Below are 21,559 nucleotides of genomic sequence, written 5' to 3'. Positions count from 1 at the left end.
TTTTCTTATATTGCAGCTAAATTTTACCCTCGAAGCAATCACTGCGCAGGAGCAATAAAAAAAATACATAAAAATGAAAAAAAAACGAAAATCATAACGTTACAATCTTAAATTTTATTGATTAGATGGATTATTCCTTTTATACACATAAGTAACGTACTGAGAAAATCACATAAACAACATTTAATAAAAGTACTTCATAGAGGACAACGTCTCATTTCAACGGTGGATTTCGAAGGGGACGGTACATACGTCATATATTCCAATCTTTTCGACAACAATAGACATTCCTATCGATTATTTAACAATTATTTTAATATTCTAATGCAATCTCTTTATATTTTAGATTGTTTAAACGCATATGTACTGATTTAAACATTACATACTTATTAACATACTTAGAATATAAAATAATTTTAATGTGATATTTTTCTGGATAAAAATTTTATTATCCAAAGTCATCATTTTTTCGCATTTTTTCGCAAACGGCTGAATATATACGCCATTTTCAAAGGCACAATGAATATTGTCGTGGATTATTACAAGTATGTCAAATTTGAAAAAATATCGGAGACTATCCTACCTGACTATCCCCTGGTAAGTTCAAAAAATCAATATGATTTGAATTATCAAATTGTGGCTATTCAAAATTATTCATTATTATTAATATGACTTTTCGAATAATCGGGAACGTTATCTACCATCGTATCGAACGATGCAATGCAAGGTAATTACTTTGCTTTTAAAAGATTTGATCTTTATGATGGATGATACAGCAAAAAAATGAAAAAGTTCCTAAAGCTAAAATTTCTTTTTTATTCTTTTTAAAACGTCTACATCGTATGTCTTACTTGATCGAAATATTCAAAAAATAATTGTAAATTCGAATAAAAGTAAAAAAAGTTATAATACGTGCTATTTTAATATTGACTATTACTGATATCTAAAGACTTTTTAATTATTTTCGATTACATTACAGACAAGTGAATAAGATATATACGATAAAAATTCATAAAAGCATCTCGTAATGTCATTTGATAAAATGAGTTATTGTGTTATGAGGAAGCAATCTCGAATTAAGCTAGGTTAATTCTCAAGTTTTAATAAAAGAATTTAAAATCATTTCGCTATTGTTTGATATGTTCTGTTTACACATATCTTTAATCGATTACTTTGTAACGTGCATGTGTAATAATGCAAATACAAAAACGCAAGAGCATCCATCTTCTTGTTTTCTGAGAAAAACAGGGAGATTTGAAAAAATGATAAATTGGCAGGTAGATTAGATAAGAGTATAAAATATACATGGTGAAAAAAATGATAAGAATTTGTAGAATCTTTAAAAGTCGTCATTGCTACTTGATCTTGACAGTTTCCAATCGCATTCGTAAAACACAATTCGCAAAAAACACACGACCATAAAGTACAATAATTTCAAAGCTCACGATGAAGGGTAAGATAATTTTGAATTAACAGTAAAATAGAATTGATCATACTATCCTTAAACAAAATATACATATTCATAATAATTGTCAAAATTGATAGTGCATAATTGTTTACAACATCTTTAAATACTTTTAGAAGAATGGTATATAGTAGCCACTGCTTTCGTGTCCACATTAGCCATAGTTATGGCTGGTGACACTATTATAATACCAATAGCAACGGAATGCCCAGAAGAAGATTCCCCGGATCATACTGTCCATTTGGCGCACGAGTCAGACTGCACTAAATTCTACAAGTGTTTTCATGGCGAAAAATTAGAAATGGAGTGTCCAATAATGAACAATAAGGGAGATAAACTGCACTTCAATCCTATACTACAAGTTTGTGACTATCCAAACAATGCAGGCTGTATATCTTCTAGTACTACGTCGAATCCCATCACAGAACCTGCTACTAAACCTTCGATCAAACCTTCGACAGAATCTTCTACCGAAACTGCTACCGAATCTTCCACTGAACCTCCAACCGAACCTTCAACACAATCTTCTACCAAACCATCGACTGAATTTCCAATTGAACCTTCAACTAAACCTTCGACAGAATCTTCTGCCGAACCTGCTACCGAACCTGCTACCGAACCTTCCACTGAACCTACGACCGAACCTCCAACTGAACCTTCGACTAAACCTTCGATAGAATCCTCTACCGAACCTTCCACTGAACCTTCGACCAAACCTTCGACAGAATCTTCTAACGAACCTGCTACCGAACCTCCAACTGAACCATCGATCAAACCTTCGACAGAATCTTCTAACGAACCTGCAACCGAACCTTCCACTGAACCTACGACCGAACCTCCGACACAATCTTCTACCAAACCATCGACCGAACCTCCAACTGAACCTTCGACTAAACCTCCAACTGAACCTCCGACTAAACCATCTACCGAACCTTCGATAGAATCCTCTACCGAACCTTCCTCTGAACCTTCGACAGAATCCTCTACCGAACCTTCCTCTGAACCTTCGACAGAATCTTCTAACGAACCTGCAACCGAACCTTCCACTGAACCTACGAACGAACCTCCAACTGAATCTTCGACCGAACCTCCAACTGAACCTTCGACTAAACCTTCGATAGAATCCTCTACCGAACCTTCCACTGAATCTTCGACAGAATCTTCTAACGAACCTTCTACTGAACCTACGACCGAACCTCCGACACAATCTTCTACCAAACCATCGACCGAACCCCCAACTGAACCTTCGACTAAACCTCCAACTGAACCTTCGACACAATCTTCTACCGAACCTTCAACTGAACCTTCGACCAAACCTTCGACAGAATCTTCTAACGAACCTGCTACCGAACCTTCCACTGAACCTTCAACCAAACCTTCAACAGAATCTTCTAACGAACCTGCTACCGAGCCTCCAACTGAACCTTCGATCAAACCTTCGACAGAATCGTCTAACGAACCTGCTACCGAACCTTCCACTGAACCTACGACCGAACCTCCAACTGAATCTTCGACCGAACCTCCAACTGAACCTTCGACCGAACCTCCAACTGAACCTTCGACTAAACCTTCGATAGAATCCTCTACCGAACCTTCCACTGAATCTTCGGCAGAATCTTCTAACGAACCTTCTACTGAACCTACGACCGAACCTCCGACACAATCTTCTACCAAACCATCGACCGAACCCCCAAATGAACCTTCGACTAAACCTCCAACTGAACCTTCGACACAATCTTCTACCGAACCTTCAACTGAACCTTCGACCAAACCTTCGACAGAATCTTCTAACGAACCTGCTACCGAGTCTCCAACTGAACCTTCGACTAAACCTTCGATAGAATCCTCTACCGAACCTTCCACTGAACCTTCGATCAAACCTTCGACAGAATCGTCTAACGAACCTGCTACCGAACCTTCCACTGAACCTACAACCGAACCTTCAACACAATCTTCTAACGAACCTGCTACCGAGCCTCCAACTGAACCTTCGACTGAACCTTCGACAGAATCTTCTACCAAACCATCTACCGAACCTTCTACTGAACCTTCGATCAAACCTTCGACAGAATCGTCTAACGAACCTGCTACCGAACCTTCCACTGAACCTACGACCGAACCTCCGACACAATCTTCTACCAAACCATCGACCGAACCCCCAACTGAACCTTCGACTAAACCTCCAACTGAACCTTCGACAGAATCTTCTAACGAACCTGCTACCGAGCCTCCAACTGAACCTTCGATCAAACCTTCGACAGAATCGTCTAACGAACCTGCTACCGAACCTTCCACTGAACCTACAACCGAACCTTCAACACAATCTTCTAACGAACCTGCTACCGAACCTCCAACTGAACCTTCGATCAAACCTTCGACAGAATCTTCTAACGAACCTGCTACCGAACCTTCCACTGAACCTACAACCGAACCTTCAACACAATCTTCTACCAAACCATCGACCGAACCTCCAACTGAACCTTCGACCGAACCTTCCGCCTTACCTATACCTGGCTCTGTATGCGCTCCAGACGGTTCCACTTATCCTCATATTTGCTCTTGCGAAAATTACTATGTTTGCAAAAACGGCGATCTGGTTCTTCGAAAATGTCTTGCCGGTTACCATTGGAATTCTAAAGCAGAAAGATGCGAAATAATTGCAATGGCGAACTGTGTCAAAGAGAGAACTATGAAATGGTATTATATTTCGTGGAGCTAATTTACCGAGCTTACAGTCGTAGTATTTTTAGTTAAATACATTTTAATAGAAAAAACGTAAATGGACAGCTTATAACCATAAGAGTGACAAAAAATATTTAAAAAATGTCATTGATCCAGACTAAAAGCTTTTTAAATATAAGATCTTTGTGTTTTGATTTTTAAAATGGAAGTAATAGTAAGACTTTAGATATGGATAAAATTTGATTTCAATAATATCAAGTTTATCTTTGTACCGGTAATGCACTTTTGTATTGCATTGTAAACGTCATTGTATTTCGTTGATAAAGGTCGGTACGACAGTTATCTTTCACATTGTCATTTAGCGACATCTGCCATTACTTAAATAGGACTAAATTATCAGAAGGTAATAAGTATTACCTTCTTTATTTCTGTGAGTGTAGAAATAGATCAATGACAGATTTTTAATATGAATAATTTAATTGAATCTAATGTCCAATTTGTTTTTATTATTGTAATTTATTTTTTTGCTAAAAGTGATTGTTGAATTTTTGTGCAATTCAATTAGTTCTTAACTTGCAAAGCATTGTTTCAATTATTCCAAATAATGTTTGAAAATATGTGAATACGAATTCCTTTATTATTTCATATTAAGGTTTACGAAGACAATTGTTATTTGATTTAAATTAATTCCCGTACATTATAATTATTATTAATCGTACGAACGATAATTGGAAGTTAACTTTAAAGATAGCTTGAGTAATTGTAAATATTAATCTGCTTTTATTTAAACATTATTATTATTTTAAATATTTTAATATTTTTTCTATTCTGATGATTTTTTGATTGTATAAATTACTCGTTAAGTCGGCACACTCTGTATATATTGTACATCACAGTTGATACATTGTTGCTGTTACTAATCTCTATTATTATTTATAAATTGTTCACAAAATTACAGAGATAGAAGATTCTATCGTTGTATACAGTATAAAAATTTAGTTTTTGTGCAATGACATTCTAACAATGGTTATAAACATATACCTTTATTGAAAATATTATTATTATCATATAAATAAAGTGTTTATGCAAAGTGTCGCAAAATATAACAGGAGAAAAAAAATTAAATTACACGAAAAATATTAGTTTTTATTTATATTAAAAAACACATAAGATATTAAATAATTCATAAAATATATGTTGAATATGAAGTTATCTATTTGCTTTACTACATTATATTGTTAGGCCCATACATCGAGGCCTCTTGGTCTAGGGGTATGATTCCTGCTTTGGGTGCAGGAGGTCCCGGGTTCAAATCCCGGAGGGGCCCGATTTTTTTTTTCATCTCATCGGTACTGTATTTTTCCTTATTGATTCAATCACTTCATAAATTAGTCATACTTTAATATCTCTAATAATAAAATTTTGAACAATTAAATAGAAACGGAACGAACATTACCACCGAGACGTTCGAAACTATTACAAATAAATAACCATCGATAATTACTTTAAGAAAATTCAGATTGAAGATTAACAAATAGACGAAAAACATATTTACATAACAATTTTATATAAAAATAAAAAAACGTAACATGTTGAAAAATAATCTTACTCTGAATCTTCTTATACGAAATAATATCACTTGTCGTAATAATATATTGAAAATATCCATTTAATATCTATTATACATTTAGATAATATATCAGATTTGTTCTATTCACCTAGTATACTATTATCCGTTTTCGATTTCCTTTATTACGAATAAATGCGATGCAAAGCAAAAGCAAAAAAAGAGAAAAGAACTAAAAGAAAAATAAACGATAAAGGTGTAATCGAATTTGGCGCGTCGAACGATTTGACTTCGTAGTAAAGTAAAGATGGCGGTCGCGTGGTAGTACGCATGCGCCGCTTACCCAAATGGTCGAACAAAAACACAGCTGGTCTATGATCTCCGAGAGAGGCAGCTGACGGTCGAACGTAGAAGAACACGACGAACGCTTTCGACGTGTGATTTATTCGCGTGTGTGTTTTCTTCTCCCTCTCTAACACAGTGGATCACCCGTCATTATTATTATACTCGTCGTCGCGAAAAAAAGATATACCTATCAACGAAAGTTCGAATTAAAAAGAAAAAATTAAAGGTTCATTCCCTCTGATTTAAGAGGTTAAGTAAAAGAAATAAAAATTTACGAATTTATATAGGGATAGGAAGAGAATACCTCTTTTAGTGTCGAAGAATCGAACGAAAGTAGGAAGGAAGGAAAGGAGAAAAGAAAGAAGGAAGGAAGGAAAGAAAGAGAAAAACCAGTGATATAGTGAATATACGTTTTTAGTGTGTTTAAATGTGTATGAAGAAGCTCGTACGTTGTTCGTCGCGGTGTCGCCACGAGGGGATCGTTTTTCGTCGTCGTCCCTGGGATACAAAGGAGTCCAGGAACTTTTGGTTGTTGCTGCTTCTATCCTCAACCCTAAGGTTAATATACATTTTTTTTTTCAAACATTTATTATTCAATTGAAACTTTAATCTATACTTGGAAACGCAAAGGGTTACGTTTAATTTGTCTCTTTTGAATGATCCATTGTACGTTTCTACGTATTTTCCTCTTATCTTTTTCTCTTTCTCTTTTTTACGCATATATACATACATACACATACACATATATATATTATATTCAGTAAAGAACTAATGAAATTTTTACACATTAATTTATTCTATCATTAATACCGAGTAATTTTTTTGTGTCTCTTATTTCGTTTTTAATTATCAATTAAAAAAAAAAAAAGAAACAATAGTTTGATGCAATTTCAATGTGTGTGCATATTAGAAGGGAACAAATTCGAAAGGAAGTAAAAATTTATATGTACTCTCGTTGTGTTAGTAGTGTGTAAAAGGAAAACAGAAAGAAAGCGAACGTTTTGCCTTGGTTTTAAAAGAACATGATAAAAAGAGTATGTATGTGTATGTGTGTAAGAGAGAGAGGGAGATAAAAGACGAGGTCAATGGTATGAACAAAATATCGGCATCTTCGTCTCTCGATAGTATCTTTTCTTCATTTCTTTTTGTTTTTTTAATTTAACTATCAGGTTTTACGTGTATGTATCTTTTTTTTTTTCAACTTCGTATTATAATTTCGATCTAATCCAAAAAGTCAGCTGATCTACGATGAGCACGATATAAAGTTAATCACTCGAGCGTATATCATATTGTTCGAAAAGTATATGCAAAATATTATAAATGTATATGTTTATATATATTCGATTGCTATAATTAGATAAATTAATTTTTTTAAATCAACAAGAACTACTTCGATCAAACCTATCGTATTAATCAAATATTTAAGTAAATTTGATTACAATGTGTATATTATACGTATTAAATATAGATATTTGATGAAAATATTGTAACATTGTGAGAGAAAATTGTTTACAGAAATATAGAAGAAGATAATAGTTTAAGTAATAAGCTTTAGATTGATTGGTTTATATCAAGAGGAACACCATTCTCTTCTCTACGAAATCACATACGTACGTACGTATGTGTATATACTTATATATGTTTATACAATAGATTCTATCAAATAAATAATCTATCTATCCATCTATCTATCTATTTTATCTTTCCATCTATCTTTATGGAAGGTATCTTAATTCGATAAAGGAAGACGACTATCTTTTTACGAAGTAGGTCGAAAGAAACCTGCGTACGGATTTCTTTACCGTTTTCCGCATCTTTGTTCGCGAATTTCTGCAGCACACGACGAAGAACTTAACTTAGACCGTTCCGAACGAACGAACGAGATCTTTATCGGTTCTCACCTCGCCTTTCGCAGTTCTCCTTTCAAGGGGAAAACCTCGAGAACGTATGCGTGTGCATGTGTTTTTTTTTTTTTAAATCATTCGATTCATATATGTATATATATACTTCGAGTAAAAGGAAATAAATGGTAGAGAAAAGTTTTGAAAGATAAAAGTAGGATCTTCCTAAGATTTATAAAATTTATTTTCTTTTTAATATTAATCTCTTAACATCGAACAATTCAATCATTTAAAAACAGGATTTCTCAAATTTTATCGGTTCACTTTACCTTTCGTAATTCGATTTTCAAAAGGGAAACCCTGTTTTTTTTAAATCATTCGATTCAGATATATATATACTTTTATTCTTATTTATGTGGTAGAAAATATCCAAAAGTTTTTTTTTATATTACATATATCACCAGTAAAAAAATATTTCCTGATTAATAATCATTACTTTCCAAATGGAGTGTTTATAATCGAAGAATAAAACATTATATATATATATATATCTTTTTTTTTAACATTATTTTTCTTCAAATATTTGAAATAAAAGTTGTATCAACGAAAATAAAAGTTAAAAATTGAATGAAATAAAACACGAAAACACTTGTTATTTTTTTCACGTGTAAATAAAAAGAAAAAAACATTTAACACGAATCATTTACAAATATAATAAATTGAATAATATCTCGCGTATTGTAAAAATAGGTTCAACGTTTACAGATAACATAAACGAATAAAGCGAATTTGCAAATAAAAAAAAGAAACACATGTAATTATTTTTTTTTTCAGCAAATTTATATTAAATGCGACGTTCATTTTCTTTTCCACGTACACTTCATACGTTCACCTGATCAATTTAAAAAGTAAGTTGAGACAAAACAGACGGACCAGCATTTTCATCTTTGTCTATCGTTGCCTTTGTTCTTTTCTTTTCTTTTCTACTTTAACGTTATCACGTTTAAGAGAAGAAAGAAGTCGATATCAGGATTTCAAACGGACTTCTCTTCGTTACCCCTTGCTTCTCAACTTTAGCGGTAAGAATTCTTAGAAGTTGTGTCGAGATCATCATGGAAGATAAATAGAAAAGGAAGCCGTTATGGTCGTAATAGTCTTCCTCTTGGTTGACGTATTCGTATTCGTCGCGTTGCCAATTAACTGATCCGTCTTCGAAGTTTTTCTTTTTCTCTTTTTTTTGTTTTTCAAAATATATCCTTCTTCTCCGTTTTTGTTCGTGACCCAAATTTCACCGAAAATCCGGATAAAGGATACCGTTAGGTGCGAATGTACGCTAACATCCGTTTCTGTCGGCCAAGGTCCTTCGTAAACGGGACCTTTTAAATCGTGATCAACAATTTTTCTTACTTTTTCATTTTCTTTAAATCATTCCTACGCATTATAACTATTAATAATATATATAAAACACATATATTGTTCATATACGATATGATAATAAAGATCATCATTACAAAAATATTGCAACCAAATATACATATAATTCCATTTAAAAAAACATACACAAATCTGAAATCTTGTATAAATATTACCTCTTAGAACAAAATTTTTTCGACCATTGAATACCTTCCTGCAATCATGCAAACTTAATCCTTTGAACTATTTTAATACGATTGAGAAACATTCACAATTATATTACGATTACATTAGATTAAATATTATTTACAATTAGTTTGATAGAAAAGAAGATACGAAACAATAACTTCGTATATGAATTAACAAAGAATTTTACAAAGATACAATAAATAGGATTGAACAATTACGTATACCTGTATATACGTATGTATATACCTATATACCTGTATATACCTGTATACCTGTATGTACACGGATATATTCTTAAATAATATGACTTCCAATTTACATAGTAAATTCTAAAGGGAGAATATACATACGTATATTACATATACACACACGTATATTACATATACACACTATATACACAAAGATACGAGGGGGTTCGTCTTAATTAACGACACGAAGAAGATCGTAGATGCTTTTCGGCTTAATTAGCAAGGCTCGATTATTCGTTACACGTGAGACTCGTGAACCGTATTAGTCTTGAACGGATCGTACTTTACTTTTTTTTTTTTATATCAGGTTTTTTTCGTAGGGCAAGATTTATCGTTGCACCCATCTCCCCGTCTAACCTTCTCATCCATGGTTTAACTCTTTTTCTTTATTTCTTTTTTATTTTTTCATTTTTTTTATTTTTTTATACCAGACAGAGCCGTAATAGAGTGTACGGATCGAAATAGTGGCAGGTGGAAAATGAATCGGGCTTTCGAACCCTCTTTTTGTCCTGATATATAGTTTTTCGTGGCCTATGTTAAACGAAAATATCGATCGATTTAACCGACTAACTTTTGCGAAAATTATCAAATCATTTTGAATTATATTTTTGTTTTTGTTTTATACGAGACATCTTTTATTGGACACGCAGTTTATCTCTGTAAGAAGTACAATCTTCTTCTCAAACATTTCTGCCTTTCTAATTTTGAATATTTTATCTAATTTTGATATAAACCATTGCTTATATTCGAATATTTAACCGAATCTTTATACTGGTTTGAAGTTTTCAACTTGTCAGCAGATACCCGTTTATGTACCGTATTAATCTTATCATTTAGTAATTTATTTCCAATTATCTCGCAGTAGCACGTGTTATTATCGAGAAAATAACGAATAACGAGAAAGAGAAAATTTATTCGACGTTTTAATTCGAATTAAAATGTAGTATTTATAGTTGCCCGGTAATTTCATTAAATGAATTCGCCAAAAATATTATATTTATTTTATTAATCAAAGGTCTAGCAGTCACGTGTTGGATTACTAGTTCCCTTTAAATCACTAAAGTCGAGCAAAACCTGGGACCACGGTTGGTAAAATAGATTAGTGAACCGTTTAGAAAAAAAAAAAAAATATTGAAAACTCGTATGCGCTGTTGACTCCAGAGAGGCTAAAAGTAAAAAAAAAGACTAAAATAAAAAGGGGGAGTAGTAATAAAAAAAAAATACAATATTCATTTTATACATAAAAGAAAAAAAAATTTCATAGACAAACTAATAAAACTATAAAATCTACGAATTAATCTAAACAATAACAGAACAATATTTTACAAGTAACGTGTCAAGATTATTGTTAATATCACAGATTACAATAAATACATATTTCGATTAAGTTGTTTTACTTTACTAAATTACCTTATAGGATTCTTCATTACAAAATATAATGAAATTATTTTTCATTAAGATATCACGTTTCAATCGTATCTCTCTTTAATTAATTTCTTGACTCGTTGTCTCAGGATAACGACGATGATGATGATGATGATACTTCGTCAAGATAGACCTCCTTTTATTTCGATCGATCGGTAGACGTTGTACCTGTTACCTAGTGCCGTAGTTGTTCTAATAGAACCTTGTCTGTCGATAGAAACTACAACGGATTGCTTCCAGCTACGTTTTCAATATACACTTGTGTATGTTTTCTCGTTACTTTTATCTCAAGACTAACCTATTCTCTTTCCTTCTCTTTTATATATATATGTATATGTATATGTATATGTATATGTATATGTACCATGAAGAATCGAAATTGGAGATTCGACTGAAAATTCACACGGTCGTTTGATATATATCCTAAATATTTATAACGTATACAAATAAATCCAAATATTCAGTTTCGAATACACCGGTTGACATTTCATCATGCGAATCTTGACATTCTCCAATTTCGGTCTTTCACAATAACATATATATGAGCCGTTTATTTTGAAAATGGCCTAACTCCATTGTTGATAAAAAAAACGCATATTATTCATTTAATAATTGCCATTATTTTAATAGGAACTGTAAATTTAATAACTCATTGTTATTCTTTACGTATATTTTTAATTGCATTGAAACGCAAACCTTTAAATATCTCAATTTAAGGTTAAATGGAGTTAGGCCACTTTCAAAATAAACAGCTCACATATATATATATTTTTTTTATGTATTATTGAATTTTTTGTTTACAGTAACATAACGAACTCCTTATCGTATTTCTTCAATCTCGTTATATTCACTATAATCAATGATTATTTATTGGAATGAGAAAAAAAAACAATAGAAACATAAATGTCGATCGCTATAATAAATAATAATAATAATAAAAAAAGAAACAAGAGAAAAATAAAAAAAGTAAGTACGTATAGAAGAATATATACGATATCCTATCGCAAAATTCGCTTATGTTGTGTAATACATTGGCGATTAAACTGAGAACGAACAAGCAAAGCAAAGCAAAGCAAAGCAAGCAAGCAAGCGGCTCGTTAAACGTAGTCGTATTCCTCGAATAAAAAACGCGTGATACGAAATAAGCTCGTAAAATCTTTTATACGGAGTTATCAAACTGACCTAAGGAAGAAAAAAAAAAGAATGAAAGAATGAAAGAAAGAAAGAGAATCATCCCAGTCGTGTTCGATCTATTTTCTCATAGCTCTCTTGATTCTTGATATCATCCTTCTCATTCGTTGGTTGGTTCGTTGGTTGGTTGGTTCACTCGTTCATACGCCATTCTTGATCCTATGAAGAAATTGGAAACCGGTTTTAAGGAAATCTTAAGCCGGTCTTCCCTTTCATACACACATTGCCCAGAGGCAAGAGAACCTGCTGTACTAGGAGCTTACCTTATGCATCCTATCACGTACACTTACATATACATATATGTTAACCTCCATTAGCATACCCCTTCACAGTGCTTTTCTGACCTTTAATTGCTTGCATTTATAAAACGAAATTCTCCCGAGGTAAGGGGGTGGGGCTTTCGTTGAATATTAACGTACGACACACACGGTTAAGTTATGCTTTTTCTTTCTTCTTTTTGTCAAATACCGGTTTATAATAATAATAATAAAAATCACGAATTGTATCGAAAATTTGTGTATGTATTCGAGAAATAAGGTAAGGTTGTTTCCCTTTCTATAAAAATTTACTTTATCGAGAAGAAAATAATATTAATATTGTTTTATCTCAATATACAAATATATTATCAAAATTATTACGGTATTTTGTTAAATTGTTCTTTCTATTCTTTTCCTTTTGTCAAATATCGGTTTATAGTAATAATAATAAAAATCACGAATTGTATCGAAAATTTGTGTATATATTCGAGAAATAAGGTAAGGTTGTTTCCCTTTCTATAAAAATTTACTTTATCGAGAAGAAAATAATATTAATATTGTTTTATCTCAATATACAAATATATTATCAAAATTATTTTTTAAAAAATAATAAATTTAAATTTTAAATATAAATAAAATTATTTTTAATAAATATTTTTAATAAAAATATAAATTTTAAATATATTTTGTTAAATTGTTCTTTCCTTTCTTTTCCTTTTGTCAAATATCGGTTTATAATAATAATAAAAATCACGAATAGTATCGAAAATTTGTGTATATATTCGAGAAATATATACGTAGGAAAATGTTTTTCTTTTCTATAAAAATTTACTTTATCGAGAAGAAAATAATATCGATATTGTTTTATCTCAATATACAAATATATTATCAAAATTATTTTTTAAAAAATAATAAATTTAAATTTTAAATATAATAAAATTATTTTTAATATAAATATTTTTAATAAAAATATAAATTTTAAATATATTTGTTAAATTGTTCTTTCCTTTCTTTTCCTTTTATCAAATACCGGTTTACAATAATAATAAAAATCACGAATAGTATCGAAAATTTGTGTATATATTCGAGAAATATATACGTAGGAAAATGTTTTCCTTTTCCATAAAAATTTACTTTATCGAGAAGAAAATAATATCAATATTATTTCATCTCAATATACACACAATTATATTATAAAAGTTTAATTATTACGGTTATTTTATTAGAATAGTGATCGTTACTAATATAATACTTGTCCCCCAAAATAAATGTAGAATTTTTGTTATTCGTTAAAAAGCGATCTTTTCTTATTTTTTATTTTTTTTTTTTTTATAACACGCTATATTCATTTAATCGTATAGGTATATAACAACGTATTAGGGTTAAAAATAGACAATATTTAAAATCGTTGAACACTGTGACGCGACGGGATCACTTGATCGTGACGTTGATAACGCGTCTATTTTTTTTTTCTATTTTTTTTTTATATATATATACATATTCCTTTTTTTAGATTTCCTCATCACAGCTCTTGTTCGTTCATTGACGTTAGTATCGCATCGTGTATGGAATAATCGATTCGTACGACGCAGGAAACGATCAAGGATCCGATTGAAACCTTTTTTTAAAAAAAAAAAAAAAGGAAATACTTCTTTAAAAGTACGAATGCATTTTCTTGGTCTCGAAGAACTATCAATTTTTCATTCGTTCGTTCGTTCGTTCGTTTTCATGAACAATTTATGATTTTCTTTTTTATCCTATTTAATAATGTAATATTATATATTCTTAGGAAAAAACGGAAACCGTATCGATCGATTATTATTACTTTCCAATTTCACGTCGATCATAATTTCGTGTAATAACGTTATTTCATATGCATTTCATTTTGTCGATATTTAAAATTAGTCTCTCTTATTTTTATACAACGTGTCTGAAAAGTATTCGTAAAAGTATTATTCCATTGACGATTTACAATAATGATACAATATTTCAATAATTTATATTTTGATTTAATTTTTTTTTTATATTTAATTTCGATCGCGAAAGAACCTTTTGTATAAATCAAATGATTTTCAATACGAGTTTTTCGACATTCATTTCGAAAAAATGCGAAATACATTAATTGCGAATACGTAAATTGCGAATAAGAATTTGCATGAAATTAAATTGTCGACAATTGTTACGATTAAATCTAAATATTTTGCTTGATAGTCAATGTACTGTGTTCAAGATTGAATTCGTACGATTTTACAGTGTGTTTCATCCGTCCCATTAATTGTAATGATAATTTGAATTTAATTCGATTAGATTTTCTTCCTTTGGTTTAATTTAAAATTACATTTTTTCTTTTTATTTTTACATAAACCTATTGTCAAAAGTTATTGCCCATTTCACGAAGTGTACTCGTAAAAATTGAACAATTAGCGATGCTCTTGGGGAAAATTTGTATTCAACAAGGGTACTGTAAATTGAAAAATATACAATAATATATAATATTTTTTCTTTCATCGTAGATGTAAATAACCAAAAGATTACGTTAGAACTGTTATATAAAACTTACATTTTTTTTTTAAAAACCAATGGAAAAAGATATCGAATACAAGCAATATTCTCATATCATTTCGAATGATATAAAAGTAAAAATATATTATTTAGGTCACCATGTATAAAAAAAACTGTTCATATAATTTACTGCCGAGTATATCAAAAGTAGAGACAAAACAATTTTTAGATTACTTTCACGTTATTGAAAAATACGATACGATGATTGTTAATTCACATGAAGAAACAATTCGTTTTTATCGAAAATTATTTAGGAACTACGATTTTAATTTAATTATTACGATATTAATTTAATTATTTTTTTTTAATTATTTTTTAATTAATTTAATTATTATAATTTAATATTATATTATATATATTATTAATATTAATATTATATATATATATATATATGTTTGTTTTTTGATTATTTCAAAATGATGGTTGAAAAAGTACTCGCAATTAATCGTTATGGAAATAATTGATTATGATATAACATATCTTTCTCTCTCTCCTATCTTTTTTTTTTTTTTATTTCTAATAATCATACACAAAGAAAGATAACGTTTGTGTGTATATATATATATATATTACTTAACACAGGAGAGATATAGTTATGCGAGAGGCATAGCAATGTAGAAAGAGCTCTTAATATCTTAACCTCATTTTCTTTAATTACTTATGATTAGCCTCGAGAGATAATCTCAACTAGATCATCTTGTCACTTTGACTCGTACATCATTCGTGTTTCATCGTAAAAGTAAACGAAAGTGAAATATAAATTTAATCATTTCTTTTCCATTCGTCATTTCGTTTCTCAATTCCTTGAAAAAAAAAAGAACGTTTTGATAAGTACGATCTAATATTTTTTCTCGTTGAATTTTCGAGAGAATCATGGATATATTATCTTATACTGTGTTATCTAATATTTTATTTTATCTTATCAGTTATTAATTAATATTTTGTCTCTTCGTTTACACTGGTACGAAGGTTTCGAATTTTTGGGTCATCGGTATCATATAATATTTTTTTTTACTTATCGTATGTATTATCTAATATTTTGTCTCTCTGCTTGTAGTTCAAAAATTTGTTAATCTTCAGATAATCGATATATTATCTTATGTAATATTATCTAATATTTTGTTATCCAATTGGTATGATCTAAATATGTTGTTTCTCATTTGCAATAGTTCAAAAATTTGTTAATCTTCAGATAATCGATATATTATCTTATATGATATTATCTAATATTTTGTTATCCCATTGGTATGATTTAAATATGTTGTTTCTCATTTGCAATATTTCAAAAATTTGTTAATCTTCAGATAATCGATATATTATCTTATGTGATATTATCTAATATTTTGTTATCCCATTAGTATGATCTAAATATGTTGTTTCTCATTTGCAATATTTCCAAAATTTGTTAATCTTCAGATAATCGATATATTATCTTATGAGGTATTATCTAATATTTTGTTATCCTATTGGTATGATTTAAATATGTTGTTTCTTCATTTGTAATATTTCAAAAAATTTGTTAATCTTCAGATAATCGATATATTATCTTATATGATATTATCTAATATTTTGTTATCCTAATATGATCTAAATATGTTGTTTCTTCGTTCGCAATAGTTCAAAAAATTTGTTAATCTTCAGATAATCGATATATTATCTTATGTAATATTATCTAATATTTTGTTATCCCATTGGTATAATCTAAATATGTTGTTTCATCGTTTGCAATAATTCAAAAATTTGTTAATCTTCAGATAATCGATACATTATCTTATATGATATTATCTAATATTTTGTTATCCTAATATGATCTAAATATGTTGTTTCTTCGTTCGCAATAGTTCAAAATTTTTAATCTTCAGATAATCGATATATTATCTTATGTGTTATTATTTAATATTTTGTTATCCCATTGGTATAATCTAAATATGTTGTTTCTCGTTTGCAATAGTTCAAAAAATGTGTTAATCTTCGGATCATCGATATATTATCTTATACGTTCGTTATGGTTGTGCGTGCGTGCATGCGCGCGTGCGTTCAAACAAACATGTGTGGACATAGTAAGCTTGGCGCATACTCGGAGAAAGTACAAGTGTTCCATAATCGTCGATTTCCCCATTCCACGATGGAACGAACGAGGCTAAGGTCGATCGATTATCGAATCGACATCGGAGAAATTCCACGGGCTGACCACCTTTGATTTCTTTTTTTTTCTCCTCCCCGCTTTCTATTTTTTTTTCTCTTCCTTTTTTACTTTCGTAGATCTTACGTAACCTTTTCGTGCTAGTTCAAGGTCAAGATATTCTTACGGGATTAAAGAATATTCAACGTAAGATGTAATTTATATCCACACACACACATACACACACAAACACACACGTGTTTGCATTTTTTTAACACAACTACGCGTGAATATTGTTTTTTTTTCTTTCAAACGAGTTTTGCAATCGAAATGATCGATCGGTTTAATTATTAATCGATTTAAAATACGACGTAGTTGCGTTGTTAAAATTCTCGTAGAAAAACGTTGATTGCATCTTTCCTAAAAAAAAGAAAAGGGAAACCAAAAGAAAAAAAAGAAAAGAAAAAAGAAAAGAATAATTTGAAGTGTCGCTCAGCATTGGTGTCCTTCGTTTTTAAAAATAATTCGTCCGAGCTAAGTCTGTAGTTTTGTGAGAATGAGTTTGGAAGGAGGAGTGGATGGGGTAGGGTTGGGAGGGTGAGAGGTAGAAGGGCCTCCCACGTGATTTCAATAACACGAGACGATTCCTTCTACACGAGGCATAACTTTTCTATTCATGTATACACGTGTAAGTGTGTTGTGTAGTAGGAACCTCGTCCTCGATGTCTTCGTCCTCGTCTCAGAAAACGTGCGTGGGTGGGTAGGGTCTTTCATAAAAGAACATTTTCTCGATGAGTAGATGATCTTCTTTTCACGCTAGAATAATTCATATTACATAGGTAAAGGTATGTAATATACCTACGTGTGTAGGTATGCGTAATAAGTATGTACAGATTAAAACAAACGAAATCGTAATATTTTGTTTATGAATATCACTCGATTGGTTCAATATATTATTTGTTTATTTGTAACAAAATTATTTGAAAAATAATTCACACGCTTATGAATTTTTATTATTATTATTATAGAAATATATTACAAATTTGTTGGTGAAACAACAATTGTAGGTGTGTAAAACGATAAAGTGGATTATATGAAGTGATTTGAAGTATGTTTGAGTTATATTAAAATTCCTTTTTACGATGATATTTAATTTATGACCGTTCGTGATGTATGTTTTTTATTTTTTTTTTTTATATATATATATATTTCTTTTTTCTTTTTCTTTTTCTTTTTCTTTTCTTTTCTTTTCTTTTTAAAGAAAAGGACACGCGAGGTAAAGAGTAGGCGATTTAAAACGAAAGTTCCAGAATGATTATTTCATTTACGAAAAGGTCAAGTGGTTTTTTTTTTTCTTTTTCTTTTCTTAAGAGACCACTTTTTTCATTCGGCCTACGAGAAGTTCACTTATTTTTCGTCTTTGATGTTTTTGGGGTATTTTGCTGAAAGAGTTAACGGTTTGCTTCACGTTTCTTAACTCGTTGAAATATCGCGTTATATGACCGATAATCGAACATGTAGAAAGAAAAATCCCTATAAAGTATCAATATATATATATATATGGAATAACTGTATATAGTAATAAAATAAATTCGTAAAATTTTAAACACGACCACGAGATACTTTTATATATTTACACATTTTTATCATTCGCGTGTAATTCGTTCAACGAGTAAATATGTTTTATCTGGCCGAGTTTTCTTTTATTCTTTTTTTCTTCAAATGTGGCCCAAGGAGGAAACCAGAAGGGTTGTTGGACACCTTCGAATTAAACGATGAACAGTTGTAGTGTACGTAACGTGAATCATATGGCACGAGAATTAGCATTGTACCAACGTTACTAACATGCATCTTTGGAAAGCATCCAAAGGCATTGAAAATCTTTAATAGACTGCATATAAAAGGAGGAGTCGAAAATTATCTGACGATGAAAAAGATTCGTTTTGTCGCATTGTTAATTTCGTTTTATCGCGTTGTATAATAAGAAATTTACTTTGAAACTTTTCTTTTTTTTTTTACACGCTTACAAATACCGAATCAGTCGTACAATCAACATTTCAAAACTCAAATATTTATTTTTAATTAAATTTTTTACGCGCGATTCTCATTATGTCTTATTTATTAATTAATAATATTAATTAATAATTTTTTAAATCTTTACAAAATTGCATTAAATTTTTATGACGTATCAATCAATCGTATTTAAAAATTTATCAACACAGCGTTTATTTTAATGACTTTTGAACAATAGAAAATATATATATATATATATATCATTTATTTATTATCTTTTTGTAAATATTTTCTCGTGTTCTAATTGCTATATGTTACCGACAAAAATAACAAAAGAAACCTAATTAATATTCTTGTTTTGTAAAGGGTTAATCCGTTCGATGGATATTTTCTTTAAATATTTTTCATTTTTTTTTTTTGTTTACAATAAAATTAACAATTCATCGAATAGAAGATATTATATATATATATATAAATAGTCAAATATGATCAAAATAATATATAATTAAAATACTTCTATCTAGGAGAGATATTTCATTTTAATTTTCATTTTCGAAGGATAAATTAACGTTAATAAACGGCTTGAAATGAATCTTGACAGTTTTCTAAAGTGCACAGTTTTCGAGTGACGTTCCATTAAAGGGTTCTCTCAATCTCTCAATCTCTCTCTCTTTCTCGTTTCTCCGAGGGATTAATGTAACAAAAAATTTCATTGCCAAGAGAAGAGAAGAGAAAGAGACGATGGACAGCTTTTCGGCAAAACTTTTCAACAAAATATTATATCAACGTGTTTAATAACGATGTCGGTAAAGTGTCGTCTGAACCGTTGGGATTAACATAATCTGTTATTATTATTAATCGAATAATTTGACAAGCAACGTTCACTTAACCGAAACGATCATTTAATCCGCTTAAAACTCGGTTTTTATAAATAAAAAGCGAGGAGGAATCAACGAGGACGAGGAAAACAAAATCATTTCATCGATTCCGAGCTTTTCTTAAACGTAATTCGTCAAAACGTTGATTTCATTTTGAACAAATCTAATATTTCAATTACCTCTATCTTTCAAATTATATTAAGTTTAATCCTAGTTAATTGTTGTAATAACATTACCCTTTCTTTTCCTAGAAATTATTTCACCGATATTTTTATAATTAATTAATAATAAAAGTATGTAATTTGTAATGTTTAATAAATATATATGTCAATATTCGAATCACATATTATTATTATTATTATAAAATAATATCGTTTATTTAATTGATATAATTTCATCCTTATAAATCAATTAAATAATTAATCAAACCATAACCCCATCCCTCCCCTCCATAAATTGTAAATATCGTTGAAAAATAATAATATCACAATCGTGTGTTCCGATTATTAATCGAATAAATAATTATCTTCATACGAGATGTTTGATAATTTTTACAAAAATACTGTATAAAACGTATGAGTAATAAGTACTTATAAGAAACTGTTGCGGATGTGTTTCCAGGAGGGCAATCTGGATTTAGAATTGCGTCGAAGCGAAGGTTTATTCGAGAGGTTTGCCTTTCGTGTTGTCTCCCCCCTCTTCCCCCTTTCTCTCTCTCTCTCTCTCTTTCTCTCTTCTGGGATTGAGTCAGTTCGTTCAGAGTAGATGAGCCACTTCATGGAGAGATAAAGCATGCGTTTCGATTGTAATAAAACGTGACAATCTATAAATCTCTTTTTTTGTCCCCCTTTCCCCCCCACTCCCCCTTCACCATCTTCCCATTTCATTTTATTGTGTATACGTATCATAGTAGTTAAAGGTAATTATAATATACATATGTATATGTATATGTGTGTGTGTTTGTGCAACAGAGAGTACGAACGTTCTCTAACATCCTATATTGCAATAAAAATGATACCTTTTCGCAATCATGCGAATGGCACCATTCACCGTTCGCTCATGACGACAATATCGCCATATGTGAAACACACGTCGTGTTCTTTACACGGAAACCATCCAACGATTTATGATAATAATCATACGGATTCACGGTCATTCTCTGTTTTACACGTACACGTACTTTTGTATATTATGAATAATAATTGTGTATATAGTGTTCGTGTATAAATTTCTAACGTGCTAGTTTTTTTCTTTTTTTTTCTTTGCACGATATTCATACGATTTTATAGAATATTTTGATTTTCGCATTATATTAAATATTTGACATGTTTATAGGATAAAAAAAATATCAATTCGTAAAA

General features: G+C 30.3%; 2 protein-coding genes and 1 non-coding gene across 3 annotated transcripts in view; all 3 read left to right on the top strand.

Moving 5' to 3' along the window:
- The first annotated feature begins 1,446 nt into the window (after nt 1-1,446).
- LOC122519409 (flocculation protein FLO11-like) lies at nt 1,447-4,184 on the top strand. Its single transcript, XM_043638816.1, has 2 exons — nt 1,447-1,453; nt 1,582-4,184. The coding sequence occupies exons 1-2, from the start codon at nt 1,447-1,449 to the stop codon at nt 4,182-4,184; spliced, it is 2,610 nt and encodes an 869-aa protein (XP_043494751.1).
- A 1,218-nt stretch (nt 4,185-5,402) lies between these two features.
- On the top strand, nt 5,403-5,474 carry Trnap-ugg. Its single transcript has one exon. It is a non-coding gene; the product is annotated as a tRNA-Pro (tRNA).
- Nucleotides 5,475-6,049: 575 nt separating this feature from the next.
- LOC122519590 (solute carrier organic anion transporter family member 5A1) overlaps nt 6,050-21,559 on the top strand; it is a gene marked incomplete in the record, with an annotated part of 33,065 nt that continues 17,555 nt past the window's right edge. The window contains 1 exon segment of the mRNA XM_043639158.1: nt 6,050-6,617.

Source organism: Polistes fuscatus, unplaced genomic scaffold (assembly GCF_010416935.1).
Source record: "Polistes fuscatus isolate 324 unplaced genomic scaffold, CU_Pfus_HIC Scaffold3, whole genome shotgun sequence".
In the NCBI taxonomy this organism is placed as follows: domain Eukaryota; kingdom Metazoa; phylum Arthropoda; class Insecta; order Hymenoptera; family Vespidae; genus Polistes; species Polistes fuscatus.
This window is presented reverse-complemented; position numbering and strand designations above follow the sequence as displayed.